This window comes from Misgurnus anguillicaudatus, chromosome 8 (genome assembly GCF_027580225.2).
Source record: "Misgurnus anguillicaudatus chromosome 8, ASM2758022v2, whole genome shotgun sequence".
In the NCBI taxonomy this organism is placed as follows: domain Eukaryota; kingdom Metazoa; phylum Chordata; class Actinopteri; order Cypriniformes; family Cobitidae; genus Misgurnus; species Misgurnus anguillicaudatus.
In genome coordinates this window covers 36,359,391-36,387,269 of record NC_073344.2, presented here as the reverse complement: position 1 = coordinate 36,387,269, position 27,879 = coordinate 36,359,391, and the positions used below count along the sequence as shown (strand labels likewise).

The 27,879-nt window shown below is 37.3% G+C and overlaps 2 protein-coding genes across 5 annotated transcripts; one reads left to right on the top strand and one right to left on the bottom strand.

Moving 5' to 3' along the window:
- The first annotated feature begins 2,271 nt into the window (after positions 1–2,271).
- On the top strand, positions 2,272–18,871 carry ical1 (islet cell autoantigen 1-like). 4 transcript variants are annotated; one of them, XM_055212736.2, is made up of 17 exons: positions 2,272–2,353; positions 3,202–3,243; positions 3,330–3,363; positions 3,491–3,662; positions 6,955–7,027; positions 7,278–7,401; positions 7,973–8,171; positions 8,396–8,521; positions 8,617–8,715; positions 11,001–11,086; positions 12,530–12,576; positions 12,660–12,728; positions 13,860–14,090; positions 14,579–14,845; positions 14,951–15,052; positions 15,191–15,307; positions 17,402–18,871. In XM_055212736.2, exons 3-16 carry the CDS (start codon positions 3,350–3,352, stop codon positions 15,304–15,306), a joined length of 1,725 nt encoding a protein of 574 aa, XP_055068711.2. In that variant the 5' UTR covers positions 2,272–2,353; positions 3,202–3,243; positions 3,330–3,349; the 3' UTR covers position 15,307; positions 17,402–18,871. The 4 variants fall into 4 exon arrangements, with proteins under 4 accessions (XP_055068711.2, XP_073726925.1, XP_073726923.1 ...); XM_073870822.1 differs by lacking the exon at positions 2,272–2,353 and adding an exon at positions 2,366–2,744; XM_073870823.1 differs by lacking the exon at positions 2,272–2,353 and adding an exon at positions 2,366–2,748.
- On the bottom strand, positions 18,868–25,818 carry fam117ba (family with sequence similarity 117 member Ba). The gene is made up of 8 exons (XM_055212738.2): positions 25,381–25,818; positions 24,299–24,454; positions 22,963–23,046; positions 22,716–22,826; positions 21,948–22,091; positions 21,641–21,863; positions 21,440–21,560; positions 18,868–21,237 (listed from the first exon to the last, which is right to left on the bottom strand). The coding sequence occupies exons 2-8, from the start codon at positions 24,317–24,319 to the stop codon at positions 20,949–20,951; spliced, it is 993 nt and encodes a 330-aa protein (XP_055068713.1). The 5' UTR covers positions 24,320–24,454; positions 25,381–25,818; the 3' UTR covers positions 18,868–20,948.
- Positions 25,819–27,879: the final 2,061 nt, after the last annotated feature.

The window sequence follows — 27,879 nt, the reverse complement described above, 5'->3', positions numbered from 1 at the left end:
TATATATTATATTATGTTATATTATTATAGCAATTTTTGTGCCTTACTGTTTTTTTACATAAACCACCCTACAATGTAAAGAAAATTATTTGAAAACATAATCTTAAAATCTTTAATATTGACTGAATTCATGTCAAAGATTGAAATAATAATGAAATTAATGGTTGAAATCAAATCAGCATCAAATTTTGATGCTCGTTATTTCATAACATTTGTGAGACTTGGCTTTCACATTTTTCACTTTTTTATTAAGCCTCTTTATTCAAATACAAACAAAAAATACAAGAAATTCATATTAAAGACAGTATAAAACTTTCCTTTCACTTGAGTAATAGCAGTCAACTGCAAGATATCTTAAACCTAAATGAAATTAAAGGGACAGTTCACTCAAAAATGAAAATTCTGTCATCATTTACTGACGTTCATGTTGCTACAAACCTGTATACATTTTTTTTTTTTTTTGATGAACACGAAGAATTTAACTTTTTTGGAAACACTGGTTATGCAACAAGTCTATTATTATGCTGACACCTAAACAACAGATTAGTTGAACTCACATACTTTAAATATTAAATATAGTTTTAATGTAATTGTTAATCTTAGTTTGGGATTTATATTTGCTAAATTAGTGCTAATCAAAAACATTCAAGATGAATATTTTTTCGTGTGGTTCTCGCGCCATCTACAGGACGAAAGTACTCCACACCTCTCCAATTCTAAAGTACTGTTTTTCAACCAAAGGGGGCATCAACAAACTACAAAAGAGGTTCAAGCTTAACATTTAATTAAAAATAAATAATTAACGAAAACACACACATGAAGTCCACATTTCTAAAGGTTACATAAATCAAAATTTGCACGTTAAAATGATGCAGGGAGTTTATTGTTTATATATTATATATTATAGTAATTTTTGTGCCTTACTGTTTTTATTTTCACATAAAACCACCCTACATAATGTAAATAATTTTATTTGAAAATATAATCTTGAAATCTTTAATATTGACTGAATTCATGTCAAAGACTGAAATAATAATGAAATTAATGGTTGAAATCAAACTTTGATGCTCGTTATTTCATAACATTTGTGAGACTTTAGCCTGGCTTTCACATTTTTCACTTTTTTATTAAGCCTCTTTATTAAAATACAAACAGAAAATACAAGAAATGCATATGTAGTATTAAAAACAATATAAAACTTTCCTTTCACTTGAGTAACAGCAGGCAACTGCAAGATATCTTAAACCTAAATGAAATTAAAGGGATAGTTTACCCGAAAATGAGAGTTCTGTCATCGTTTGCTGACGTTCATGTTGTTACAAACCTGTATACGTTTATTTTTTTCTAATAAACACAAAGAAAGATATTTTGAGGAATGTTTGTAACCAAACCGTTCATGAGCCCCATTCACTTCCATAGAAGGAAAAAAGAATACTGTGGCTCATGATCGGTTTGGTTACAAACATTCCTCAAAATATCTTTCTTTGTGTTCATCGGAAAGGAACATTTGTGCAGGTTTGTGGCGGCATGATAGTGAGCGGGTGATGACAGAGTTTTCATTTTTGGGTGAACTATCAAACTTTGATGCTTGTTATTGAAAATACAGGAAATACACAACATTAAAAACAAAACAGTTTTCAGAATTAAATGTCTTCTTTATTCATCAATCAGTAATAAGTGTGACCTCTTTTGGCACTATCTTGAGCTTTTTTGAGGAGACTAAAGTCCTAAAGTCATTCAATTAGAATTGGGATTTAAAAGGATAGTTCACCTAAAATGAAAATTCTGTCATCATTTACTCACGCTCATGTTGTTACAAACATGTATACATTTCTTTTTTTCTGATAAACACAAAGAAAGATATTTTGAGGAATGTTTGTAACCAAACCAATCATGAGCACCATTCACTTCTATAGTAGGAAAAATACTATGGAAGTGAATGGGGCTCATGAACGGTTTGCTATTACTTAAGTGAAGGAGAAGTTTTATATTGTTTTTAATACTACATACAAATTTCTTGTATTTTCTATACATTTTTATTTTAATAAAGAGACTGAGAAATAATTATATATGATTATACCATTGCAAAAACAACAAATATAATGGTGTCATTGGTGGCCTAAGACTTTTCCACATATAGGACTACTGTATAATGATGCTCTCGGCACGTATCTAAGAATATTTCAATCAAACTATTAAAACACTTCATTTAAGATAGCTCTGTTAAACGTAGCACATTTGGCCATATTAATAATCAGTGTGGATGTTTTGGCGCATGCGCACGTGCGCTCTCTGAGCTCACGGGAATGACGTGCGTGAACGTTCCCAGCGCTGCTCAAGGCAACGTCAGCGGGTAAGGAAATGCGATGCCCTAAAAACATTTCATTAAAATGTAGACACTACTATGATCGGTGCGGTCTGAAAAACATTAGCACCAGTATGTTTTCCGTTCCTAAAGACGTCGTGTGGGTGTTCGTGCAAGTTTAATAGGAAAACGCAGCGCGAGCTCGTTGTCTCCTTATCTTCTTGTCTTGTTTGGGATCCGGTTGCCTCCTTACTTGGACATGTATTCGTTTATCTTCATAAGGAGTGCTTTGTTTAGTATGGATACACAGTACAATGCAATTGTTACAATAAGGTATCACATGTGCGCGGCACAAAAGCTCGTAAGATGCAAGCAGATGTGAGAAAACCAAGCGGACGGGTTGCAACATTGTAACGAGAGCCCATGATGAGTTTCATCCGTGCGTAAGCTCCATGAACTGTACAGATCTGCGTTTTTGTTTCAACAAACGAAGTATAATTTTCACTGTGTATAGATAGTACATCAACACTTCACATAGCTAAGCACAAGACACGAGTGTTAAAACGCAGATGTGCGGTTAAAGGGCTTTTTCGCATTGTTTTCTCAAGAGTCGACTTTTTGAACGCTTGTTTGCTTTTTAGACTGATATGTGTTATCGCATGTAACGTTTATTTGCTTTTTTAGCCTGATATGTGTCATTGGTGACTAGAAATGATTTCTGTAGTCACTGTTGCAGCTAACAGCTGTTGCCTCAGAATAAGACATAACAAATGGAGACAATAGAGAATTCAATGCTCTTTAGCTCAGTTTCATCGGTTATTGATTTGCATAGTCCGTTTAACTTAATTTTTAATTAAATACGTTAGGATTGTTTATATTTTTATTATATTTTACAGTTACTTCAGTGTCTGCTGAATGCATCCGCTGAATTTTGCAACGTGAGTATTGAAGTTTCTATCTTTTTCACGTGTGGTTCTTGCTACTGATTTCACAATGTGTTTTTTCTTCATGTTTTGCTTTACAGAAGCAAAGCTCACCAAAAACATGGACAGCTATGGGTTTGTATATTAATTTTGTCCAATAAACGTAAAAGACATGGTGCACTTGATGACGTTCATGTCTATATTATTACCATATGCATTATATTTGTATATAAAAATTACCACACGCTGTGTCTTTTCTCAGGTTCTCCAGTGATATGTTCAGTGGCAGAGCTGTGCTGGGGGAGGACAGCTCGGTCATGGCTCGAATGCAGAAGAAGTTCTGGAAAACCAAGCAGGTGCTGATCAAGGCCACAGGAAAGAAAGAAGATGAACACGTGGTGGCGTCTGACGCAGACCTTGATGCCAAATTGGAGGTATGAGCACCTTTCTGATCCTCATGAAGGTGCACTCTGTTGTGATTGGTCAGCAATAAAAGAAAGGGTAGCCTAATTGGTCCAGGATGTACTTTCAGTGGCAGTGTATGACTCACGCTGTATGCTTGAAAGCAATAAAAATGTCTTTTTTTAGAAGCATGTGAGCCAGAAAAGGAGAAATGAATGAGATGGATTTTGAATGAATGAGATGGATGGATTTTAATGGAACAAAAGCAAATGATGAAAGAGGAGAAAGATGATGTCTGAGGTCTAGATGCTGCTGCTTTGATCAACAGTGCTTGATCTTACTCAATTTTTATAGTCCGTCTGTGAGCATGTATGGGGCATCTCTCTATCTCTCTCTTTCTCTTGCTCGCTCTTAACCACTCATAGTTTTAAAAAAGGTTTGTTTGTTTGTATGCCTGTCTAACTAGTCTTGCCTTGGGCTGGTACACTTAAGCATATCCTGTTTTATAAGCTATTAGACTGTTTCCTGCCTGTATGCCTGTGTATGAGAGTAGGGAACAGTCACTGTAGGCCTCCAGGGTGCTTGCTTAAAGAACAGGTGTCTCCGTTTGAATTGCCTTGAATAGTCTGTTTACCAAATGTTTACTTAGTTTCTTTAAAGGTTAATGCACAATAATGATTTCTTATGGTGAGGGAAAGTGACATTTGTAACTTCAACATGAGCACTTAAAAAGATGAAAGTGTGCAGAGCTGCCTAAATGAAGGGTGTTACTATTAAATGCATGTCAGGTAGTTAAAAAGTAACCTGCCTTTCTTGCACGGGTCATGCCTTCTATTCAATAGGTGTAACTTTAAAAACACATCGCTCTAAAACTTTCTGGCGGACAATAAACGGAGAAAACATTGGTTGTGAAAATGAGATTGTTTTACTTTGTTCAATATAAACATGAGAGTTCCTGTAGTTCAGTTGGTGAAGTGTGACCGTGGCAATTAGGGGTGCTCGGTTATTATGCTAAATCACGGTTATTTAACACATGCATTTATTTAAGTACGTGTTGCAATAGGCTACCCGTGTCAAAGCAGTGGTGCCTTCGAAGTGCCTTACAAACACATCGGTCTAGCAGCACGCAATTTATATTTTAATCACATAATATTTGTTTTACCTTGATTATCTTGTTTTTGAATAAAAAACGATTAATTGCACAGCCCTAGTGGCAATACAAAGTCATGGGTTCGGTTCTCAGGGAATGCACATAGGCCGTTTCTCAATCGGAAGGCTGCAGCCTCCAGAGGTCGCATTTGCAGGCTGCATATGCCATAAAGACTATCTTATTTCAGAATATTAACAGTTATAAAGTTGACACTTATTCTCATATATTAATATAATATAATCTCATATATGCTTATAACTTGCGAATGTAATGCCCAGTTGACTTATGCAGCCTGCATATGCAACCTTAGGAGGCTGCAGCCTTCCGATAGAGGGTATGCATTGATGTCACTTTTCTACGTGACACCCTGTTGAGTGGCAAACGTTCAACAAAATTGCTGGTTTTCATAGCGGCTGCTATGAAAAAATGGACTATTATCTGCTTAAATTGAATTTAGTTGGACTTGATAGCAGAGGTGGACAATACTTAGTAACGTTAGTTACATTTTCCAAGCATCTGTGCTTTATTAGGGTGTTTGTATTGGGGAAAATGTTACTTTACTACATTCTAAAGCAATCATATTGTGTATTCTTTAATATTGCATATTACAATTTATTTAATACTTAATTACATTAAAATTGTGTACTTTTACTTGAGTAAAAGTACGTTAATATACTTAAATATTAAATGTAAAACAAAACTTGTATTTATGAAATGTAATAGAGTAAAAATTAAGATAATATGCTTTGGAATGTTTTCCAAAGAAAAACACGGATAAAAATACAAATACTTGAAAAATACTTTTAAGTAGAAAGTAAAACCTCTGCTTGATATTGACCCTAGCAACTTGTGAACCCACAGTGGACTTTGGCATGAACGATCAATTTACTTCTCCTTAAGGTGTTTTTTGGGAGTCTATAAAACGATAGCTCTGAATTCTTGTTAATCTGTTAGAACAGTCTATCGCACAACAGCTTTTTCCCATTTAGATGCATTTTCCCTGTGTTCACGCTGATTGAACTGACGCTCTGTCTTTTGCCACTCAGTGGGCGTAACCGCAGGCACTTTCGCCGAAGTTGACATCATGTGCATACCCTCTATTGTGAAATAGCAATAGTCTATACAACTATTTGGCTTTGGATAACATTGTCTGTTAAGAATTTTAAATTGCTAGTTGCGTACAATAAATCGCAAGACAATAGTTTTCCTTTCTAGTCTAGGAAGCATGTCATTGGACAAAAAAATTGCATGCCTGTGTGGGTGCAGAATGAGTTTACCAATATTTTCCCAAGAAGATATAGAATATATATTTAAAAAAAATATATATAGGGCTACAAGTTAGTGCTAAAATGTACTCTCCAGTGTTTTTATATTCCCTGTTAAAGGTGGGGTGCATGATCTCTGAAAGCCAATGTTGACATTTGAAATCACCTAAACAACCACTCCCCTACCCCAATAGAATCTGGACTTTCTTTTGATAGACCGGCCCCACACATACGCAACCCCAGCAACAATGTTGGTTATTGGACATGCCCCTTACTGCTGATTGGCTAGAAGTGTGTTTTGGTACTCAGCCTGACTCTCTTTTCCAAAGTGGTTTTCAAAAATCATGCACCCAGCCTTTAAAAGAGTTATGTTTCTGTGTTCCAACTCTGTTTGAGAGAACACTCAGTGTGCACACTACAATGAGTCAATTGTATCAGAGTTTCCTCTCATGCTGTTATGGCCTTAACATCCTTTGTTGCCAAGACAGCGAGACGTGCAAGGCTACTTTGTGTTCTGATGTGTTGTCTGGGTTTGGAGATACGAGATTACCGTGTGTATGATTGACGGACTGAGTGTATAAATGCTGAACATCACAAACGACTCTGAGATTAGATCTTGTGCATGGTGTGTTAAAATAATGGCTTGGAGCAACTCTAAAATATCTGCCAGGCCTGCTGTTTCATTTGGCCTGATTTGCAAGTTTTTGTAAGAGGTCGTTTGTTGGGGTTAACTAGAAGTGAAACAATTGTTTGATTATGAAAGAATGATACTGCAACAAAAACATTTTCACATTCCATTTAGGGGCGGAGTTATTTGTTTCAAACAAAAGTGCTTATCGTATCAGCCTGTTACCTTATTAAACACAGATTACGAAATTAAACTTATTGCAATATTTCTGTTCTCTGCAGTTTTTCCGTTCTGTCCAGCGCACTTGCACAGAACTTCTGAAAATGATTGAGAAATACCAGCAAAGGATCACACGTAAGTGAGGAACATGATCTTCTGCCCTCTTTGTGTGCCCGGGCACAAAGACCCTTGTTTAGCCTGTTTTGAATGAGGTGGCTTAAAATTACGGTTTCCATGGGTACTGATGTGTTCGGTCAAAAGTCACATATACTGTAGGGTAACATGTGTATCTATGAATGTATATCACCAATCATAGCATTTAATAAAGCTTTTTAGGTTTCCAGTTTTATTACATTGTTTTTCCCTTGTCATCCTTTCTTTTTAGATCTTTCTCTGGAGGAAAACGAGCTCGGGCTATTCCTGCGCTTCCAGGCAGAACATGATAAAACAAAAGCAGGCAGTATGATGGATGCCACTAGTAAGGCCCTATGTTGCAGTGCCAAGCAAAGGTAAGCACACACATTTGATTCAGTTAATTCATTATAGTTTTTGTTTTGATGTTTCTCCGTGATGTTTATTCTCATCTATAACATCTCATTCATTTATTTTGTAATTATCAGATTAAAGGGATGGTTCATCCAAAAGCGAACATTCTGTTATCATTTACTCACCGTTAAGTTGTTACAAACCTGTATACATTTCTTTGTTTTACGGAACACAAAGGAATATAGAAATAAATTTGAGCAATGTTTGTAACCAAATCGTTTTTATGCACCACTGACACTATAGTCATTTATTTCCTATGGAAGTGGTGTAGTTTCAATTCAAATTAAAATGTTAAATGTGGAATATTTTGATTGAAACTTAGATAAGGTATTTATAACCCATGTGAAACGTATTCCTTTACAGTCCTAGAAAAAATATTTATATTTTCTATGCATATTTAAGATCCACACAATAGTTCAACCACAGTCTTGGATGCAACATCATCTAGACCCTGACATGCCACATTAATTCTCTGGTAATTAGTAATAAAGCCAATAACAACAGTTTTTGTCTCGTTCTGTCTTTCGTGTCCAGACTGGCCCTGTGTACTCCTCTCCATCGAATGGAACAGGAAGTGGAAACGTTCCGGAGGAGAGCTATCGCTGACACTCTGCTGACAGTGAGCCGGATGGAGAAAGCTCGGACCGAGTACCGTGGAGCTTTACTCTGGATGAAGGATGTCTCACAAGAACTGGACCCAGATACTTACAAACAACTGGAGAAATTTCGCAAGGCAAGAGCATACAAATCAAATGAAGGAGGAATTGTATATACTGTATGTATATAGGTCAAGTTTGAAGGGATTTGTATTGCCACAAAATCAAAGATCATCTCATTAATTTGATCATATTGAGACAAGCTTTGTCATGTGTAAACCTTAATCACTTGAACACTTGTAACTTAGATGAGCAGAGACATATTTAGATGTTAACAACGACTCTGCATGTTTGTGAACAGGTTCAGGCTCAGGTGAGAGGAACAAAAGTACAGTTTGATAAGCTGAAAAATGATGTGTGCCAGAAAGTGGATATGCTGGGAGCCAGTCGCTGCAACATGCTTTCACATTCCTTATGCACTTACCAGGTATAACATTTATCAGATACAACAGCATGTAATACATTTTTCTTAAGTTGTTATTTTTCTTCTTAAATTTTTTATTTTTTGTTGTTTTTCTTTAGACAATCCTTCTACAATACTGGGAGAAGACCGCGCATGTGATGTCTGACATTCATGAGGCCTTCAAAGGATATGTACCCTACCAGTTTACCACCCTCAAAGTGTGTATTAGTATAAGCAGATATGTGACCTCACCTATGAAAACCCAGCTAATGTCATTTTTCGGTCATTTATGTTTTACAGAAAATCATTCTATGTAAAAAACATTTGGTGAAAAATCACTTTGCTATCTTTAATACTCACTAAGTGAGTATTTCATGAATTTCGTTTTCAGAAAATCATGTTTTTGTGAATTTTCAATTTGAAAACAAGCTTATATTTAATGCTGCATCACAATTGAACCATAATTTGTCTATCTGTGTGTTGTATACCAAGTTGAGATTGTCCTGTTTTCATCAATATATGACACATGTATAGGTGCATTCTAAAAGTCTTGTAAAACAGGTTTATTTATGTGATGTGCGTGTCTAAAAAGCAGAAAAATATTTAAATCAATCCTGTGCTGCGTGTCATATTCATACTCAGAATTCATCACGTAACAGCATCTAAAAACTGAATTTTTTTTCCGACACGTAGCAGCTTTAAAATGTATTTAAAGTTGAGTTACAAAACAGATCATCTGTTCCTGGAATTTCGGAGATGACAAGAAAAATGTCACCAAAATAAGAGCCAGGTTAAAGTCACAATATTTATGCCTTGCCCTACACTGACCTGGGCCGGGTTTCCCAAAAGCATCGTAAGGCTAAGTAAATCGTAAAAACGATCGTACGAATGATCTTAGAATTAGGGGCCGTTTCCCAAAAGCTTCGTAACTTAAGTAGCATTTGAAAATCATCGTAGAACTACGAGTGCTCTGAAGTAATCGTTTATTCATAAGTGCATCGTAAGACAACAGAGTTACAAGGTCACCTGCAGGACAACCAGCAAATTGCACTCCTGCAATAACAATAATGTAATGTTTTAAATGTATATTTATTTATTGGGTTCTTCATTGTTTGTTTTATATTAAACATATTATATAATATATTTAAAATTCAAATGAGAAATCAAATTTAAATGACTAAACATAAATTAATAAAGAAGGAAAACGTATTAGGTACAAGTTGGTAAAAGTTTTTTTGTATTTTGGTAAAAGTTGGTACTAGCAAATTGATAAATGGTTTCTACCAATTGCTGCTATAATTCATCTAAAAATTGTGACATCTAATTAAAGAAACCAAATAAATGTTTACCGTACAATGCAATAGGCTAATTCATAATAATAAATAAACATAGATAATAAAACAATAATAATAATCTAAACTTTAATATAAAATGCAGAAGGCATTGCACAGTGGGACAAGTCCTAACTAATATGAAAAAATAATATTTAATTACGCACAAATTATTAAAACATTTAAAAAGTAATTGAACAATTATGAATAATAATATTAAAAATATTAGTGCACATCGGCTGAACATAATTGGCCTAAACAAGCTTCTGCTACAAATTCAAATCATTCTATAGGTGACATTTCAGCACTTGACAAACGAGCGATCGTTTTACGTGTATCTTTGGGAAACGCACATAAATGAACAACGAATGTTTGTTAGGTAGATCGTAGAAAGTGCTCTTAAGTGCTAAGATCAATCGTTATCGGGAAACCCAGCCCTGATTGTCACTTGTCCGATTTAATATTATGGTCCATTTTCACTTTCTAATCATAAAAAAGAGGTTCCTGAAACAAATGATATAAGAATCATTGTGTGTTTCTGTGCATAAAGTGAACACAGAGTCGGTCAAAGTCAATATTTTTGCAAGCCAAGTTTAGTTATTATTATTTTTAATACTAAAGAATAATAAAGCGTAGTGCCAATCAAACATTAATTTCAGTATTTTAATGTTATAAATAAACGTTTAATGGTTCTTTCTGTGTTTTTAAAGCTTTGATTGTGTTTACAGTGCACAATATAACAAGTGTAGTCAAAAAACTGTTCTAGTGACGTCATTAAAGCAGGAAGTAGAGGGCTGAAGTCCAAACTGGCCGTTCGCTGTAGGCTTTGAAAGGCGAATTCTGTTAAAGAAAATATATCACATGGCAGTGAACTTTGAGCTTCATCATTTTACAGGTATTGTTAATGCTATTATAGCAACATTACACACTAACTAGGGTTTAAAATAAAAATACGTGACCTTTAAGTATTGTATACGTTTTGAATCTGTCATTTATAGCAATAATCACAAATTACATATTTTTGTAATTTTTATGGTTATGACAACTTTGATGCTATAAATCTCAAAATTCGATTATGCGACTGTAGCCATGGCTTTCACAGGTGGGGTATGCCAAAAAATCTAAACTGCTGAGATGATGCAATTTTGTATGTAACTTATGACCAATCACAGGAGCTGAGGGACCCACTGGACCTGATTGCTTCAGAACAGCCAGCAGAGGACAGCAAAGATAAGGACAAAAAGACACATCCAGACAAGTGAGTACACACAGGGTTACCCATCCTATTGATTAATTTTGTATCTTGTCACACAGAACAGGGTCATGAAATCTGGTCTACTCCAAGGACCACCAACCAAACAAGATATTTTTTTGATTGACAGCTAGAGCAATTTAAAGCTGCAAAAAATAGGCAACTTAATTAATAGTGCCCTCTTAAAGGAATAGTTTACCAAAATATGAAAATTGTCACATTTGCTATTCATATTTTGAACATATTTAGCTATTGATAGTAATGCGAAAGATACAATCCAGCACATGAAGTTCACATGTAGCAACACAGTGATAAAATCGAATTTTATTGGTTTGTCCATGTCTCACAACCAAAAACATGCATGTTACAGCTAGTTATGCATCATGTGAGAACCAGTGAGATTCGACATTATCAGCAATCTGCCAAATTTAAAGGGCACATTTCACAATACTTTTTTTTAAGATGTAAAATAAATCTTTGGTGTCCTTAAATTTCATATGTGATAATTGCCACTTCGTAGGTGTGAGCAAAAATGTGCCATTTTTTGGTGTGTTCTTTTAAATGCAAATGAGCTGATTTTTTTTCTTTCTAAAGGCTCTGATTGCTGAGTCAGAAGCCCTTTTCACGCAGAGATACGGAAAATACACGGAATGCGTCAGGGATTTGTCCGGGATAGTTAGATTTTTGGTTCATTCACACTGCCAAAGATTGTCTGGAATCTGCGTTGCATTCACTCACATGCCGTAAAGATCCCGTAAAGACATGTGACGGGTTTAAAGTCCTGCTTAGTAGGTTTTTGCTTATAATCTGCAATTTCTCTTTTGCGAAACCACACGCATGCATCTTTGTGATAAGATCATAAGGAACGAATTTTGAAATGACGCATGGTTCACATGACGCAACAAACACATATTTTGACATGATGAGCCACACACATGGCGGGCTAAGTACATGTTGTGACAAGCTTGAAAAAGAAGTGACTGGTCGCGGGTGGTTACAAGGTCCCCTATACGGGAGCGATCCCAGAACATATATGGGACGTGTTTGTGTTCACACAGAAGGCTCTCTGCCAATTTAACGAAAATTTTCTGGGACCAAAGTGCTGTGTGAATAAGGAACAGTGTAACTCCATTACAGACCACTCCACCTCTGTAAACAGGAAACACTGCTTGAGTTTGTCGTCATTTCCTGGAAATCGTGAAATGAGATGGTGCTTTTGTTTCTGTGCCACCTGTGTATATACCCTGTAATAAGTTTAAGCACCCATTTCTTGGAAACATGAAGTGACTCACTCTTATTCGTCATATTAGATTTAATCAAGTGTGTTTGGTAATACTAATCTGATACTGTCCATGTCTAATGTGAATCATCATTTCCCATCTTATTCTCACAAACTATTGTATCCGTATAGCTGTTAATCTATCTAATAATTTGGCATTTGTATTTCAGTCTTGTCTCCCTTGAAGATGAAAAACAAGATGAATCATCTAAGACCGGTATGGTTAGCTCTTAGCGATTGTTAGTTTATTATCTAAATGCTCATGTTTCTGACAAACATGTTCTTTATTATTGTTGACAGTTTCTACTCATGCTGTGGATGGACAGAGCCGAGGGTCTAACAGTTCATTGTGTGCCAGTCTGGATTCTGGTAAGTTGGGTTTATATATGTGACCCTGTCTGAAAAATCCAGGCTACAGTCTGATATTCAATTTATGAGATTAGGACCATCAAAGTTTGATTTCAATCATTGATTTCAATTTTCACATGACCTTATTTAGTCAATATTAAAGATATCAAGGTTATATTAAAAAAAAAATGTATTTACTTTGTAGGATGATTTTATGTTAAACGGACATTCCACTTTTAAAAAAAGAAATATTTTAATTTTCCAGCTCCCCTAGAGTTAAACATTTGATTTTTAACGTTTTGGAATCCATTCATCTGATCTCCGGGCCTGGCGGTACCACTTTTAGCATAGCTTAGTATAATACATTGAATCTGATTAGACCATTAGCATCGCGCTAAAAAATAACCAAAGAGTTTCGATATTTTTCCTATTTGCCGTAACATGGCTGCAGGAGGCGCAATGATATTACGCAGCAGCCGAAAATAGTCCCCTTAGTAACTTTCAATGGCAGGCGACTATTTTTGGGCAGTGTGTAATATCACTACTCCTACTGCAGCCATGTTCTAGCTGCAAAATCCTTGAATATTACACCAGAATGAGAGTATAATCCTAGTCATATCTGCCTTGAAAATCACAACTTTTAATTTTCTGTCGGTCTTAATACACAATGTAACTACAGAAGAGTCAAGTTTTGGATGGGAAAAATGTCGAAGCTCTTTGGTTGTTTTTGGGCATGATGCTAATGGTCTGGTCAGATTCAGTGGATTGTGCTAAGCTATGCTGGGAGTGGTACCGCCAGACCCGGGGATCGGCTGAATGGATTCCAAGACAGTAAAAATCAAATGTTTAACTCTAGGTGAGCTGGAAAATGTGTATATTTTCAAAAAAGTAGGGTGTCCCTTTAATCACAAAAAATACTTTAGCTGGGTTTACACAGACTGGGTCACGTGTGCACTTGCATACTATTTGTCCATAAAACTAGTCTGCTAGTCCATGACCATCATTTTCTGATTGAGGTCATTTAACCTATTAAACACAAGAATTAAATGGTGGTAGAACTCTGCGACTTATTGATGCAGTTCCTAGTGCCCACCTTTGTCTTACTATCTAATGTTCTTAAAACACCTGTTTGCATCTGTTGTGTTCACGCAGCTTTGAACGAACAGTTAGGTCCCATCAGTGAATTTAGCAGAGGCGATGACCTGCTTTTAATGAACCCTGACCCTGCATCGTTAATGACCCCGACCCTGAACCCAGCCTTACCTGCTATGCAACCCCAAATACCACAGGAGGCCACGGCGCCCTCTGTTGTTCAGTGGGGTTTAAGCACCTCACATGAGGGAGAACAGGAAGGTTTACCCAGAACTCTAACACCTCAAATAGGTATAAACGCCTTAGTGGGCATCTCTTCAATGCCCAGCTCTCCCTGAAGGCTTGTTCTTGCTACCTAAAATCAATCTTAAATCTGCTTTGGATGTGTTTTAAATCATTTTCTGGCAGAACAGTGCAGTTTTTCATTCTTATGCTTCTTTCCACATTCACAAAAACTGTAAATGCTCATCTTTACAGCCCCTTTCTAAGAGTTTGGTCAATTTCTTGAGTATTTACATTTTTTCCACTCGTTTTTCTTGTCTTTGAGAGGATTCTGGGTAATTTTTGTGTACATTTGTTAACCCTGTCGTGCTCTTCATTATAATTGCTACACTTATTGATACTTATTGATGTTTATGTCTTGCATATTGCACAATGAGATTATATAACCGTCTGTTACATAACTGACCATAAATCTATTCTCTAATATTTATGTTGCCGCCTCTTTTTATGAAAGCATTTTTTGGCAATCCTCTCAGTTTATCTTGTTTGTGCCACAGGTAGAGACCTGCTGTCTGATGCTTTTTACTCTGGAGAGGTGAAGGAAGAGGAAGGAGAGCGAGGTGATCTGACATTCCTGCAGGATCTGTTGAGTCCTGGGGCTGCGGGTGGCGCTAGTGAGTTCAGTAAGGCGTGGCAGGATGCTTTTGGCTGTTTTGAGGCTCCATCTGGTCCTGTTGAGCCCGCTTCACCGCAAACAGGAACTGCAAACACACCCACTGGATTCCTGCCATCTCAACTCCTGGACCAGAGCCTTAGCACCACAGGTTTGCCAAATCTTTGAGACTGCCCTCTAGTGGCTGGAGGAATGAACAGCAAAAACTGATAATACAGTGGGACAGACTCTTATTTGTTCTCTTTCCGTTATTCAGGTTGGGCAACACCACCTATGTTTCAGACCCCACCACTTCAAACACCATCTACTGGAGGACAAGCTCAGCACATTCAGAGTAGCCCAAACTCTTCGGTCAATGGTGCGAGTTTAAGATTTTACTAAATAGATTTACATTTATGCATTTGACGCATGCTATTAGCTCATAAAATCAATTAACTCATAAATCTATTGAATGTTCACTGTTTTTGTGTTACTTTTTGTGTCTGTGTGATGTCAGACCCAAAGGGAAGCTCCAGGGATATGTCTGCCTGGTTCAACCTCTTTGCAGATCTGGACCCTTTGTCCAACCCTGACGCTATTGGACGAAGCGATGAGGAGATCCTTAATGCCTGAGGTGTGTGACCTTTGTTTAACACAACATTATGCTTTCTAAATCAAATGCCTTTTTATGTAAATGAAATGTTTCAACTCTAAAGGCCGAAGTATACTCCATTTTTTACGTGTACGGAGGGTGTGCGTACAGTGCGTGTGATGCAATTTTGGTCATCAGAAGAGTGTGTGCGTACTGTACATGAATGAGTTAAATAAATTATACTTTGCAAGGCTGTGTGTTTGACCGTGCACGTATGTTCATGTACACGTAAAAAACAGACTATACTCCAAGCTTCAGGGAGGGCTTCACATTTTGCAAACCTTGTTGGAGAAACTAATTAGTAAAATCAATATCCTGAGGTGCACAAACACAGTCCTCTATGACGTTATTGCCATTATGGTTATTGAGTACTAGTGCAGCTTCCCTTTTTGGAGTTTATATGGAAACGATAAAGCTGCGTGCACGCCGCAAAGCAACTAACAATAGCAGATCGACGCAAATTCATTTTTTTTATGTTGCAATGTTGGACTTTTATGAAGAATCTTCTGACAGAAATGCAATATAATATAATATATATATACATGCCTATATTTTCAGTGGTGTATAAAGACGACGTGTATGTCCTGTGGCAGCTACCGTAGCTTCTCTTTGTATTTTGAAATTGAGGTTGGTTGCAATCCGCATCACCTCTAGATGCTGCTAAAAATCCCACATTATACCTTTAACAGAAGCTTACCGACTTCCGGGGACGCAAGCGACAGTTGGCGACAGCAAGTGTGCATTTTGAGCTATGCAACAAAGTTTACATTTATGGAAACGATGATTGATAAAATGCATGTCCGTGAGAACTGTAAGTGGACTTATGTTTTGGGGTTATTTAAGCCTGTTATTGTATTAGTCTATAGTTCTTGCAAATTTAAAGTAAGGTGATTTTATTGTTTGAGCAACCTGCTAGCTAGGTTTCACGTGCCTGTTGATTCGATATAATTGTTGAGCGCTTCTGCTCACTTTATTTATGTGCATTATTTACATGCTACAGTAGTTACACTCCTTTAAGATAATGTCATTAATAGTGGGAAATAATCAGTTTTTACAATCTTTGCGCCATCTATCATCGTTCGCCAGACATTCTACAACATCTGCTTTAGTTTGTGTTTATTAACCCTTTAGTTTCACTTCATCACGCAGCTATTCCCATTAGAGGTATCTGTTAAAAACATTTAATTAATTAATAATCTAGTATGTGCTCATTTGCTGCCATATTTTCTCTAAAATTAAGTTTTGAGTGTTTTAAAAAAAAAAAAGTTCATCATGACCCATACGCCCCGCCCCTTTGATTGCCACACCCTCTGCCCGCCCACTCGCCCAACCCTACCACCTTAACTAACAAATTTTCTGCGGGAAACCCTGGAACGCCTCATACAACCTCATTTAAATAGATGGGCGACAAAGTCGGTAGTGCGCATGCAGCTTTAAAAAACTTGCACATTATAACTCACATTTTTTTATTTTTAGGCCACTAATATACCGTTGTCTTGTAAATGGACAGCCAAATGCATAAATGTGACCCTGGAACACAAAACCATATAATTTGTAGCAACAGCCAACAAAACATTGTATGAGTGAAAATGATGGGTTATTCTTTTATGCCAAAAATCATATGATATTATGTAAAGATATTGTAAATTTCCTACTGTAAATATATCAAAACGTTCTTGTTGTGAGTAGGTGCAGTTGCTAAGGACTTCATTCGGACAACTTTTAAAGGTGATTATCTCAATATTTAGATTTTTGCACCCTCAGATTCCAGATTTTAAAATAGTTGTATCTCGCCCAAATATTGTGCCATTCCAACAAACCATACATCAATGGAAAGCTTATTTATTTAATTTAAAAACAAATAGACCATTATGACTGGTTTTGTGGTCCAGGGCACAAATAGTTTTCCATTTTTGGTTAAAAATGTTGTTGTGTAAACCTGGCCTAAATCTTTTTAATTCATCAGACATTGGCAAGCCAGAAATAATGTTTTAATTTCTGTGCGTGGGTTTGTATTGCAAAGGGGAAATTGTATGTGCATTAACCACACTCTCTTCCTTCTGTGACTTTCTTTAGTGAGTGAAGGTATGAAGTTGGAGTGCATTAGAATGAAGGAAATGAGCGCATATCCCAAGCCTTTGTCTGGAGATGGAAAGCTACCTCTCCGGAACCAATACATCCTGAGCCAAGGAAGGATCCAGAAATCTGAATCCGCATCCAAAACTGCAAGCTTTCTTAGTTATGGGAATGCGTCTCCTTCCCTTGTTGTTCTTTCAACGTGCGTGTGTGTTTGTGTGAGTGAATCTACTGTATGCTTATGAATACACTGAGGGGTTAAATACTTCACTACATCTCTATATCAGTTTTTTGTGCTGTTACATAGGAAAGATACTTTAGATGGGAAAGTATTTCTGTGAAGTGCACATCTCTAAAGGGAAATGAAAGGCTGTAAGTTCTATGCGGGACCAAACAAATAAACATATAGGAAATATCTCTGTGCTTTGTAAAAGGGGGTTTTAAATGTCCAGAAACAGGGTTACAGATTTATTACATCTATTATGAGACATATTTTTAACTACTGATACCCAAAATGTGTGAAGTTTGCATGCATAACAAAAATATTTATTTTTAGAGCCTCTTTCACTGGATAGTTTAACTCTAAATAACAAAACAAATAAATACAATTATTTATTAATATCAAAGTGTTACTGTAAACTACATATGCAAGTGTGCTGTGCCATTATTTGGTAAGAATAAAGCGTAATATTAAGTGATCTTTAAGCAATCTTCACAATACACTCGAGAACTGAACTTCTCCCAAATGTTCCCAAATATTCTTCACGCTCACTGTGTGGAAACACTGGAATGGATATGTGTTTGTGTTGTTTTGAGTTTTTTCCCAGATAATCGTATAATGTAATATAATCAGATAATGAGTTGATCTAAAACTATGACCACTATCTGTTTTCTATTGTTTTTCTATTAAAAATCAAGTTGTTGCTTGCACTAAACTGTCTCCGAGCAATATCTCGGACGGTTCTAGAATGTATTTTGTCTTTTTAAGTATGTAAATCCTTAAAACATTTCAGAGCATTTCCTATGGGATATTACTCCATATTCAGTAGATGCATTTTACTTTAAGTGTGGTTTAACGTTTTGAAGTGTTTCAATTTTGTTTTTGTGCAAAACTTTTTATTTTAAGAATGTACACCGCACCATTTACAGCTGCTTTCATCTGTTTATTTTATGCAACTTTTGTTTCAATCAAATAAACAATGTACTTTTTCATTGAAGCAAATTGGAGGGGGGAGAGCCTTCATCAGCAATGCTTTGATACTCCATCGGAGCGGAAATAAATTTGAGTAGATTTCCATAAGGGCATTGGATCGTCAATCATTTTTGCTCTTGCATATGATTTTATGTATGCCAAACATTTGATACTGTTTTATAATACTGTAATGAGTTGCTAGCTTGAAAGATTATTCACATAAAAAAGTCAAACTACTAAGATGTAAAACAAAATTAATACACTTTTCCAACAATCAACATCAGCCACCTGTTTAATTTACAAACATTTTTCTAGATTTAAGGCAATTACATACATTTTGCCTGTTTTCCTCCTTGCTTCAACTAATTGATTCGTTTTAAAGAATACGTTTTACTGTATGACCAGTGGATATTTCACAGTATAAAGATGCTACGGTTCAAATTTGTATGTTAGCTAAAGCCATGCTTTCCCTTTAGCTCTCTCTTGCTGTTTTTAAAGGTGCCAGAGAATGCATTGATGCAATATGTAACTTTTTTAAGTGCAAACATTATTCATTAACCCTAGGATTTGTCCCTAGAATGAAACGGGCTGTTATTACCTTATTTGGAAAGGTCATAAATAATAATGTTGAGCTCTGCTCCGATTGGCTGTTTCACAGCGAGGTTCATGTTAGTAGCTCATATTAAGTAAACAGACCATATTGGATGGTTTCCCGGACAGGGTTTAGATCACTCCAGGACTAGGCCTTAGTTATTTTAGGACACTTAAGAGGTTTTTACAAACAAACCTTACAAAAAACAATGGCACTGATATATGTTCAAATATGTCAGTACAAGGTGTGTTGAAATTAAAGTAGCTGAAACATGCAAACCGCCCCTATATGTTTGAGCCTGTTTTAAAGGTGCAGTGTGTAATTTTTAGAAGGATCTCTTGACAGAAATGCGATATAATATACAAAACTATATTATCAGGGGTGTATAAAGACCTTTCATAATGAACCGTTATGTGTTTATTACCTTAGAATGAGACCTTTTTATCTACGTACATCGAGGGTCCCCTTACATGTAAGTCGCCATTTTGTGCCGCCATTTTTCTACAAACTGACAATTTTTTTACTAAGTTGTCTCCGACGATGACATGTTTGTCCGGTGGTGGCTACCGTAGCTTCTCTATGTGTTTCAAAAGTGAGGGGTGAGCAGTGGACTAAGCCGTTGGTTGCAATTCGCAACCTCACCACTAGATGCCGCTAAAATTTACACACTGCACATTTAAATGAAGATACAGATCAACCAATTGTTTGGAGATTGGAAATGGATGTTTCTGAGTTGTAAGTTTGTGTTTTTTTCAGTATGACCTTCAAAACGTAACTGTAACTTCAATAGTAGAACTTTAGGCTAAACGTTAGCATATAGCGCTAACTCATTAGTCACAACTTTATTTTGCATTGTAACAACATTGCAATTAATTAAATATTGGGGCGTACATCCCAACTGTAACGTCACCGTTGTTGTTATGTTTTGATTGGCCTTATTTTTGCGTTTTTTTGCATGCACATGGATTACGTAAGAAGGTGGAAACAATCGTGATTGAGGTTCACGATATGTCATTACCATGTACATTCTATGGCACCCTTAAAGCATTTCTGTTACCTCATACATAATCATTGTATTTGAGAAAGATTTGATCCTCCAACCAACCTACTTTTCCTTCATTCTATTTGAATTATAGATTTTGCATCATTGCATTGTAAAACTGTTCAGTACATCTTCATGATAATGTCCAGTGTGACATGCACCTTCAAATTGTGTCGCACGCCAACATTTTACATTAAGCACATACAGAGTTATGTATATGGGGGGTTCTATACATTTAGGGGTAGAGACGAACGTAGCTACGGATGAGACGATGATAAGAAAAGGACTTTAAGCAAACGGAATGATGGGATTCAGGCACATTTGTTAGTCGTCCTCAAATTGCTACAACATTCCTGTTTGTACCTCCAGTGCTATTTGAACTGCATGTAAAACTGATCTATATCCTTCATTTCACCACTAAATCAAATCACACATTTAAGTAAAAGATGCATCTGTACATAAGTAAATCCTAAAGGCTTCATGGTAAAATGCAACAAACTGCTAAGAAAGTAAAAAGCAGTGCAATGCGAATTTTTTTGGCAATATACAATTCTGCTAGAAGACGTAATACCATTACCATCATTAACAAATGCTCTTCCTCTTCGAGGTTCAAATCGCCATCTCTCTCGACTCTCTTAAGATCACCGCATGTTTTTCAATAAATGAATGTTGAAAATACGTCACTGAAATTTGGGATTTCTCTGTTCGGTTAAGACCCTCTTTAACCCTCTGGCTCCTCAATGTGTCGCGGAAGACATGGCGACTGACGTCCGTGGGAGAGGACGCTTCCCATGGAGGGGGATAGACTCCTCACCCCGACCCCACTCAGAGGCATCAGGGAGGGGGAGATACTGCGATATGCCATCCCACTACGGAAGTTCAGCTCCTGGGTGGGCAGCAAGGGCTTTAAGATGCTCACCAGGCAGAATGCGGAGCCGCTTTTGGGAATGAAGTTCACCTTGTTCCTGTCTGGGCAGAGATATGGGGGGATCTCGTGGAGAGGTTTTGGCCTGAAGGATTAAAACAGGAAGGATTTTGTTATATTTACGTAGACATGCTTGATTTCCATGTAAACGTGTAAATTATGAAAAATTTGGATTTATTATTCTTTTAAGCGCCTCTTTCCATCTAAAACATTTCAGTCAGGCTCTATATTGTAACCTAATCAGTTGTGCTATGTAGATTTGTATAGACTCTTATTTATTTACTCACTGGTTTTCCTCAAAGGCTTTAATCCTCTCGCAGCCTTCAGGTGGCTCACGTTTGAACATGTAGCTGTTGTTGGGCTTCGGCGATGAAGCATATTTGGGAAGAGGAGACCAAGGTCCAAGTTCTAAAGAGGAAAGGATGATAGTTTACGAATGGATTTGAGTAGCTGAATTGTGTATTTGTGATGGTGGTTGTGTGTCTCACCTCTTTCATTAAGTGTGTCATCATTTGGGAGAGGACTGTTTCCAAATGTGTCATTGAGGATGCTAAGGTACGAGGGTGAGACTGAGTCAGCTCGGCTGCTGCTGTTGCTACGGTTACTGCCAAGCCCACCGTTGGAGGGCGTCTGCGTGTCGATGCTGCGGGTGCTGCTGCTGCGCTGGGGGATGGGAGGGGGGGCTCGGTGCCCATCAGGAACATCCTGTGGCTAAAATACAAGTAAATCTGATAGTGAATCCTTTATTCTTGCTTTATATAACATCTTTAGTCCGAAATATATATTTGGATTTACTATTATGATTTCATCCCGTTCGACCGTGTCCCGTATGATGATGCGTTCGATCTCTTGGTTGAGGCCTTCAATGCTGTTGCGAAATCTGGGAGGTGTGGATTTGGAGATTGAGATCGGGATCAGGATGGTTTTAGGCATCTGAGACTAAGAGAGCACCGGAGACAAAACAAGAAGGTACGTAGTGAATATGCATGTTTTTATGTCTAGGCCTAATGTACTCAAACCAGATCCTGTTAGAATTCCCAGAAATCAGGAATCCAGAGTCTGGATTTGATCCATCAGTAGACTAACCAATGGCTACTACAGAGAGCATTACTGTTGAGAGCCCATTACTGCATGGCTTGGGGGTGTGCGTATTTTGAGAATGATGTAAGTGCTCTTTGTCTTTTCTGTTATTCATTTTTTCTTACTTCATCTCTCAGAAATGATCATGAGTTATCCTAGCTTGTGCTAAGAGATGTGATCTCATTTGTGTCATGTGATCTGTCACGCTTTTAAGCCATATTAATTTTAAAAATGATTTTCTTTCTCTAAAACACAACACATACTGTCCCCCAATCTCAGAAGTTCCAGAGAAGCCTCATAAATAGAGCAGACATTCAGGAATGTGGAGTGCTCTTAAATTCTCCAGACGTTCAGCCTACTTCATTACTGTAGCCTGTACTAGTACTGTAGCCTCTGGTTTATGGGGGCACTTATTTATGCACACAAGTACAATCAGCCGTCTGATTGGATAATGGCGGGCGGCTGGGATGTAATGATGTCTACCTGTGATTGGATGATAGCATGGTTGCCATTAAAGGGTGACTTGCGGTCTTTGTCACGGCGATGACGGCTGCTGCGTTTGCTGCGCTGGAGCTGCTGTCGCAATTTTGCAATCTAAAGGAAGCCAACATAGCAATACTCTTAGCATAGGTAGGTATATATATTATACATTTTATGTACATATTAGATCAAAAATTCAATAATATTATAGCCCAAATGGCCCTTTGTTGTTTTATAAAAGCTTTCTTACCTCTTTAAGCTGATCGGTGCTACCGCACGAAGCCGATCGCTTATGAGAGCCTCTCCTCCGCTCATCTACCCAGGCCCTAGGGGTCTGATATAAAAATAAAGAGAAGTGGAATTGTTTGTTTCAAGAAACAAAAAGACAGAGAAACAGCTTCGCCAAATGACTCAAGTGTGTAATTTAGCATCACCAGACGAATTAATGCATCATTAAAAAATAATGACCCAAACACTCCCCTGTCTGCTAGAACTTAGGTTTTGGTTTATACAGTAGCTGAGCCAAATGCAGTGTATGGCTTGCCGGGTTGCTCACACAAACAGGACAATGTTTTGCAAAAGATCCACATTGTTTACACTTTTCAGCCTATATATTGTAGCCTATATAAGTACAGAAAAGATTACAAAAGTCTATTTGCACCCTAAAACACTTTCAAATTACAATCAAAATGATCCCTTGTTTTCATATTACTTGGTAGGGTTTTACTTTAATATATATTTCGCACCTCTGCGTTAAAGGAAAACACCACAGTTTTTCAATATTTTACTATGTTCTTACTTTAATAAATGTAAAAACATACCTATCTTTTTTTTCAATGCATGCATTTAATTTTTGTACAGCGGGTCGTGACTGTGTTAGCATTTAGCCTAGCCCCATTCATTCCTTGGGATCCAAGCAGGGATGAATTTGGGAACCACCGAACACTTCCATGTTTTCCTTATTTGAAGACTGATACATGAGTAGTTACATGAGTAAGTATGGTGGTACAAAATAAAACGTGGCGATTTTTTTTAAGCGGATAAAAATGAGAACTATATTGTATGGCGGAAGAGCACTTGGTTTGCGGCACTTTGAACTCGGCGCGCAGTAACATCATCACTCCTGACTCCTCCTCTCGCTTAAACTTCCGTCAATATTACTTCGACAGAGGTCAAAGTCAAATATTGAAATAAAATATTTATTGAAAAACAGTGGTGTTTTTCTTTTAAAGGTGCAGTGTGTAGATTTTAGCAACATCTAGCAGTGCAACCAACGACTCAGTCCACCGTTCCCTGAAACGCATGAAGAAGCTACGGTAGCCGCCACAGGACAAACATGATGTTGTCTAAGACAAAATACTAGAGTAAAAAAGCAGGGCTTCTGTAAAAACATGATGGCACAAAATGGCGACTAAGGTCTTTATACAACACTGATAATATAGATATTATCATATTATATATAATATTGCATTTCTGTCATTAGATTCTTCTATAAGTTACACACTGCACCTTTAATGGTCTCTATTGCATGATTTCAGTGTCTGTTTCATTTTTAGGTGAGCAGTTAAATAGGATAAATATCTCACCTGGGTTGCCTTGTCCCTCATTTAGAGGGTGTGGTGGGCGGAGCTGCCGTGCCGCTGCCAGGTCCTTAATAGGCCAGAACGTTTTGGTGACTTCAAGGGAGGATGATCCCTCTATGTTTCAGCTTAAGAAGGGAAGTTTGCAATGAGGAGTGACTACTGTAGAGGGAAGCAGATAATATGATATTACTGATAAGTGCTTTTTATATAGTTTTGATTTTTCACCAGCTGAGCCAGCATCCCCCTTCCCCAGCTGTAAAATAATCATCATATCCTGCCTCTATACATAATCTCTTAATCCTTGCGTGGCCTTTGCTTTATTATTCACATTGCCCCCTCCATTTTTTCTCTCTATTTCTTTGTCATTTATACATGCACATACAAACACAGTATTGCTCTGTGAGTTCACCCTACATTTGTTTTGAGCAAATATTTTGCATATCATTATTTATGCTGTAATGCTAGAATTTACATTCAGCTAAAGCTAAAGGCTACAGCAAATGTATACTGTTTGTAATGTAGTCTACCCATTGTTTACCCACTGTAGTGCCCCCTTAAGCCTGTTTTCGATCGTGGTGTGCGCCATGGTAACCAATATTGAAAACCCAAAATATTAAATGCAAAAAGCACGCTACCAGACCGAATCTTATTCATTGCATTAAAAATGATAACGATAATATACCAAAATATCCAAGGTGCAAGACTGCACGCGGTATCGTGGTGTACGGTATCAGGAAAACAATGCAACATTGAAACAATAAAACGCGTCAATCATAGTTTTTGTTTTTATTTTAATGCACAAAATGCAATGTAGCATGTATATTCCCAGTACTCGATTGAATTGCAATGAATGCAACGACTGCACAGTCGCATTGGGCTCGGTGTGATATCTGCAACGCCGCACCCGTATGAAGCATAACGAAAACAACCTCAGTCTGTGCCAAGCTACACCGATTGCATCGTCTGCATGAATCTACAACGGTTGCAGACATTTACTCTATTTGCTTGAAAAACAATATTCATAACAGAACAACAAAAATGCATTGATAATAAGCGCTAGTTAATTAATTCAAACGGGTACCCACCTTTGACGGATGAGAGAAGGACTGCACGCGACGCATTCATTGTCCTTTTAAATAATAAAAAGATTGATGGGTGATGGATCTAGAGCAATAACATTAGAAAAATGGTGTAAAAATAACAGGTTAGATGTCGGCCGGTGTTGCTGGGTCAGAGAGCAGATTGAGGATGCGCAGGATGAGGGTTGCTATGGGCGTCGCTGTGCTCCTGGTGGTCGTTGGGATGACGCTGCGTAAAGGTGATGCTAGCTGAAATGTGAATTTATTAGAGTCCTGTCGATGAATTAAAATGCCTTAAAAATCTGCTAGCACGTGAACTGAATGTGGCTTTTGCGGGTGCATATGTTGGGGGGTGAACGGCTCCTCAATGAACGGCTGACGTTGAAGATGCGCGCGCGCGCAAGCCGCTCTCTCAGTGGTTCAGTGGACGTGCACGCGCACAGCAGTCTACGTTACTGTTGCTGAGGCGCGTGGTGTTATTTTTCTCGGTGTGTGCAGATGTGCTGATCCACGGCCACAGTTGGGCGCTAGTTCACAACAGAAAGTCACAAATCTTTAAAGATGCCAGATAATGCATTGAAATAGTATGTTAGAATTGTTCTTTTATATTTACATAGAAGTTATACTACTTTATTAAGTGCAAAAATTCTCCAGAGACGTTTTTACATGTCCATTTACAACCTTTGTAATTTGAATAAAATTTTCTATTTTTGCCCTATTTGGAAGGGCCATGAATAATAATGTTGAGCTCTGCTCTGGTTGCTCTGCAGCTCATGCCAGCAGCACACATTAGTAAACATTTTAACAACTTTGTAATTCATTTAATGTGTAATTTCACGTTGGGGGCGTACATCTCGAAAACTGGACAAAATGGTCAAATAACCTTGAATACTAAAAAAAATGTAAGAAATGTTTTTACATTTAGAAGAGTTTCACGAGTTCACATTAAAGGTGCAGTGTGTAATTTTTAGAAGAATCTCTTGACAGAAATGCAAAAGTAATATACAAAACTATATTATCAGTGGTGTATAAAGACCTTTCATAATGAACCGTTATGTGTTTATTACCTTAGAACGAGACCTTTTTATCTACATATACGAGGGTCCCCTTACATGGAAGTCGCCATTTTGTGCAGCCATGTTTCTACAGAAGCCCTTAACGGACAATTTTTTTACTAAGTTGTCTCCGACGATGACATGTTTGTGCGGTGGTAGCTACCGTAGCTTCTGTGTTTTAAAAGCAAGGGCTGAGCAGTTGACTAAGCCGTTGGTTGCAATTTTCAACCTCACCACTAGATGGTGCCAGAGCAGCCGCCAGACCATAACTAACAGGGGTGCACGTGGCTTCCAACGGGGGGGGGGGGGCACTCAATAAGCAAAAATAACTTGCAAAAACAAGGCATTAAAACAACAAATACAGTGCAAGCACACACTCATACAACTAGTACAGACTGTCAGCTCATTTCCTGTATAAAGTTCAGAAGATCACAAACTATGTGTAAAAGTTGAACTATTTTGAACTTTGACCGCAGCTGGACGCAACAACAAACCGCCCTAGCCATTGAAATGAATGGGCTTCATGGCGCAGCGCACACCGCGTCCTAAAAGCCAATTTACCATAATCACGTCGCATTTCTGTTAACGGTCCATAGCCACACTTCACATTTAAGCTTACGTAAATTAAAACAACGCTAACTTACCTTTGGAAAGCTGAAGCCGGCATGTACAAACATTAAACTTCCTTAAAACAGTGTCCTGTAGATTTGAAAATTCCACCTCGGCCTCTAATCTCCGAGTTTGAGCCAATCGGTGTTTGCATGAAGTCAGATGAAGCAGGTGGTGCTGGTTCGTTCTAAATGTTCTAATATCCATATTTTACACGATCCATAAAATGCAGTGAAAAAACACGTTGCTAGTATCAAGTCACAAATAAAAAGACGTAAAGACGCATGAGACGCTGCAATACAACCAATCAGAGAAACTGGTCTATTTTAATTAAACTATATTTTCCTCATTTGATTACATTAAAAGTCATGAAACATTCAATGTTTAATTTATTTTAAATTTTTCTTGAAATATATTAAATTAATAAAAAACTGTGTAGGGGGGCAAAACCTGTTTGGGGGGGCACGGCCCGCGAATGCCACCCCCCCGATGCCAGCCCTGGATGGCGCTAAACACTGCACACTGCACCTTTAATCCAATATTTAGTAAAGCATATTTGGCATATATGTTCCGAAGGGAGGGCTTAATTAATTACTAGTTACTAATTACATCTTCAACCATGTAATTAGATTACTGTATAAATTACTCTCTATCCAAAAAGTATTTTATTATTTATTAATTATTACTTTTTTAAAATCCTATTTAGTAAATGATACAAAGATAGGCTTGAAACGGCTGGAATAAATCATATAAAAGTACATAAATTATTCTGGTCACACTTTTTTACGGTGACCACACTTTTCCAATTTTCACTATTAACTACTTTAACCTCAATATACTC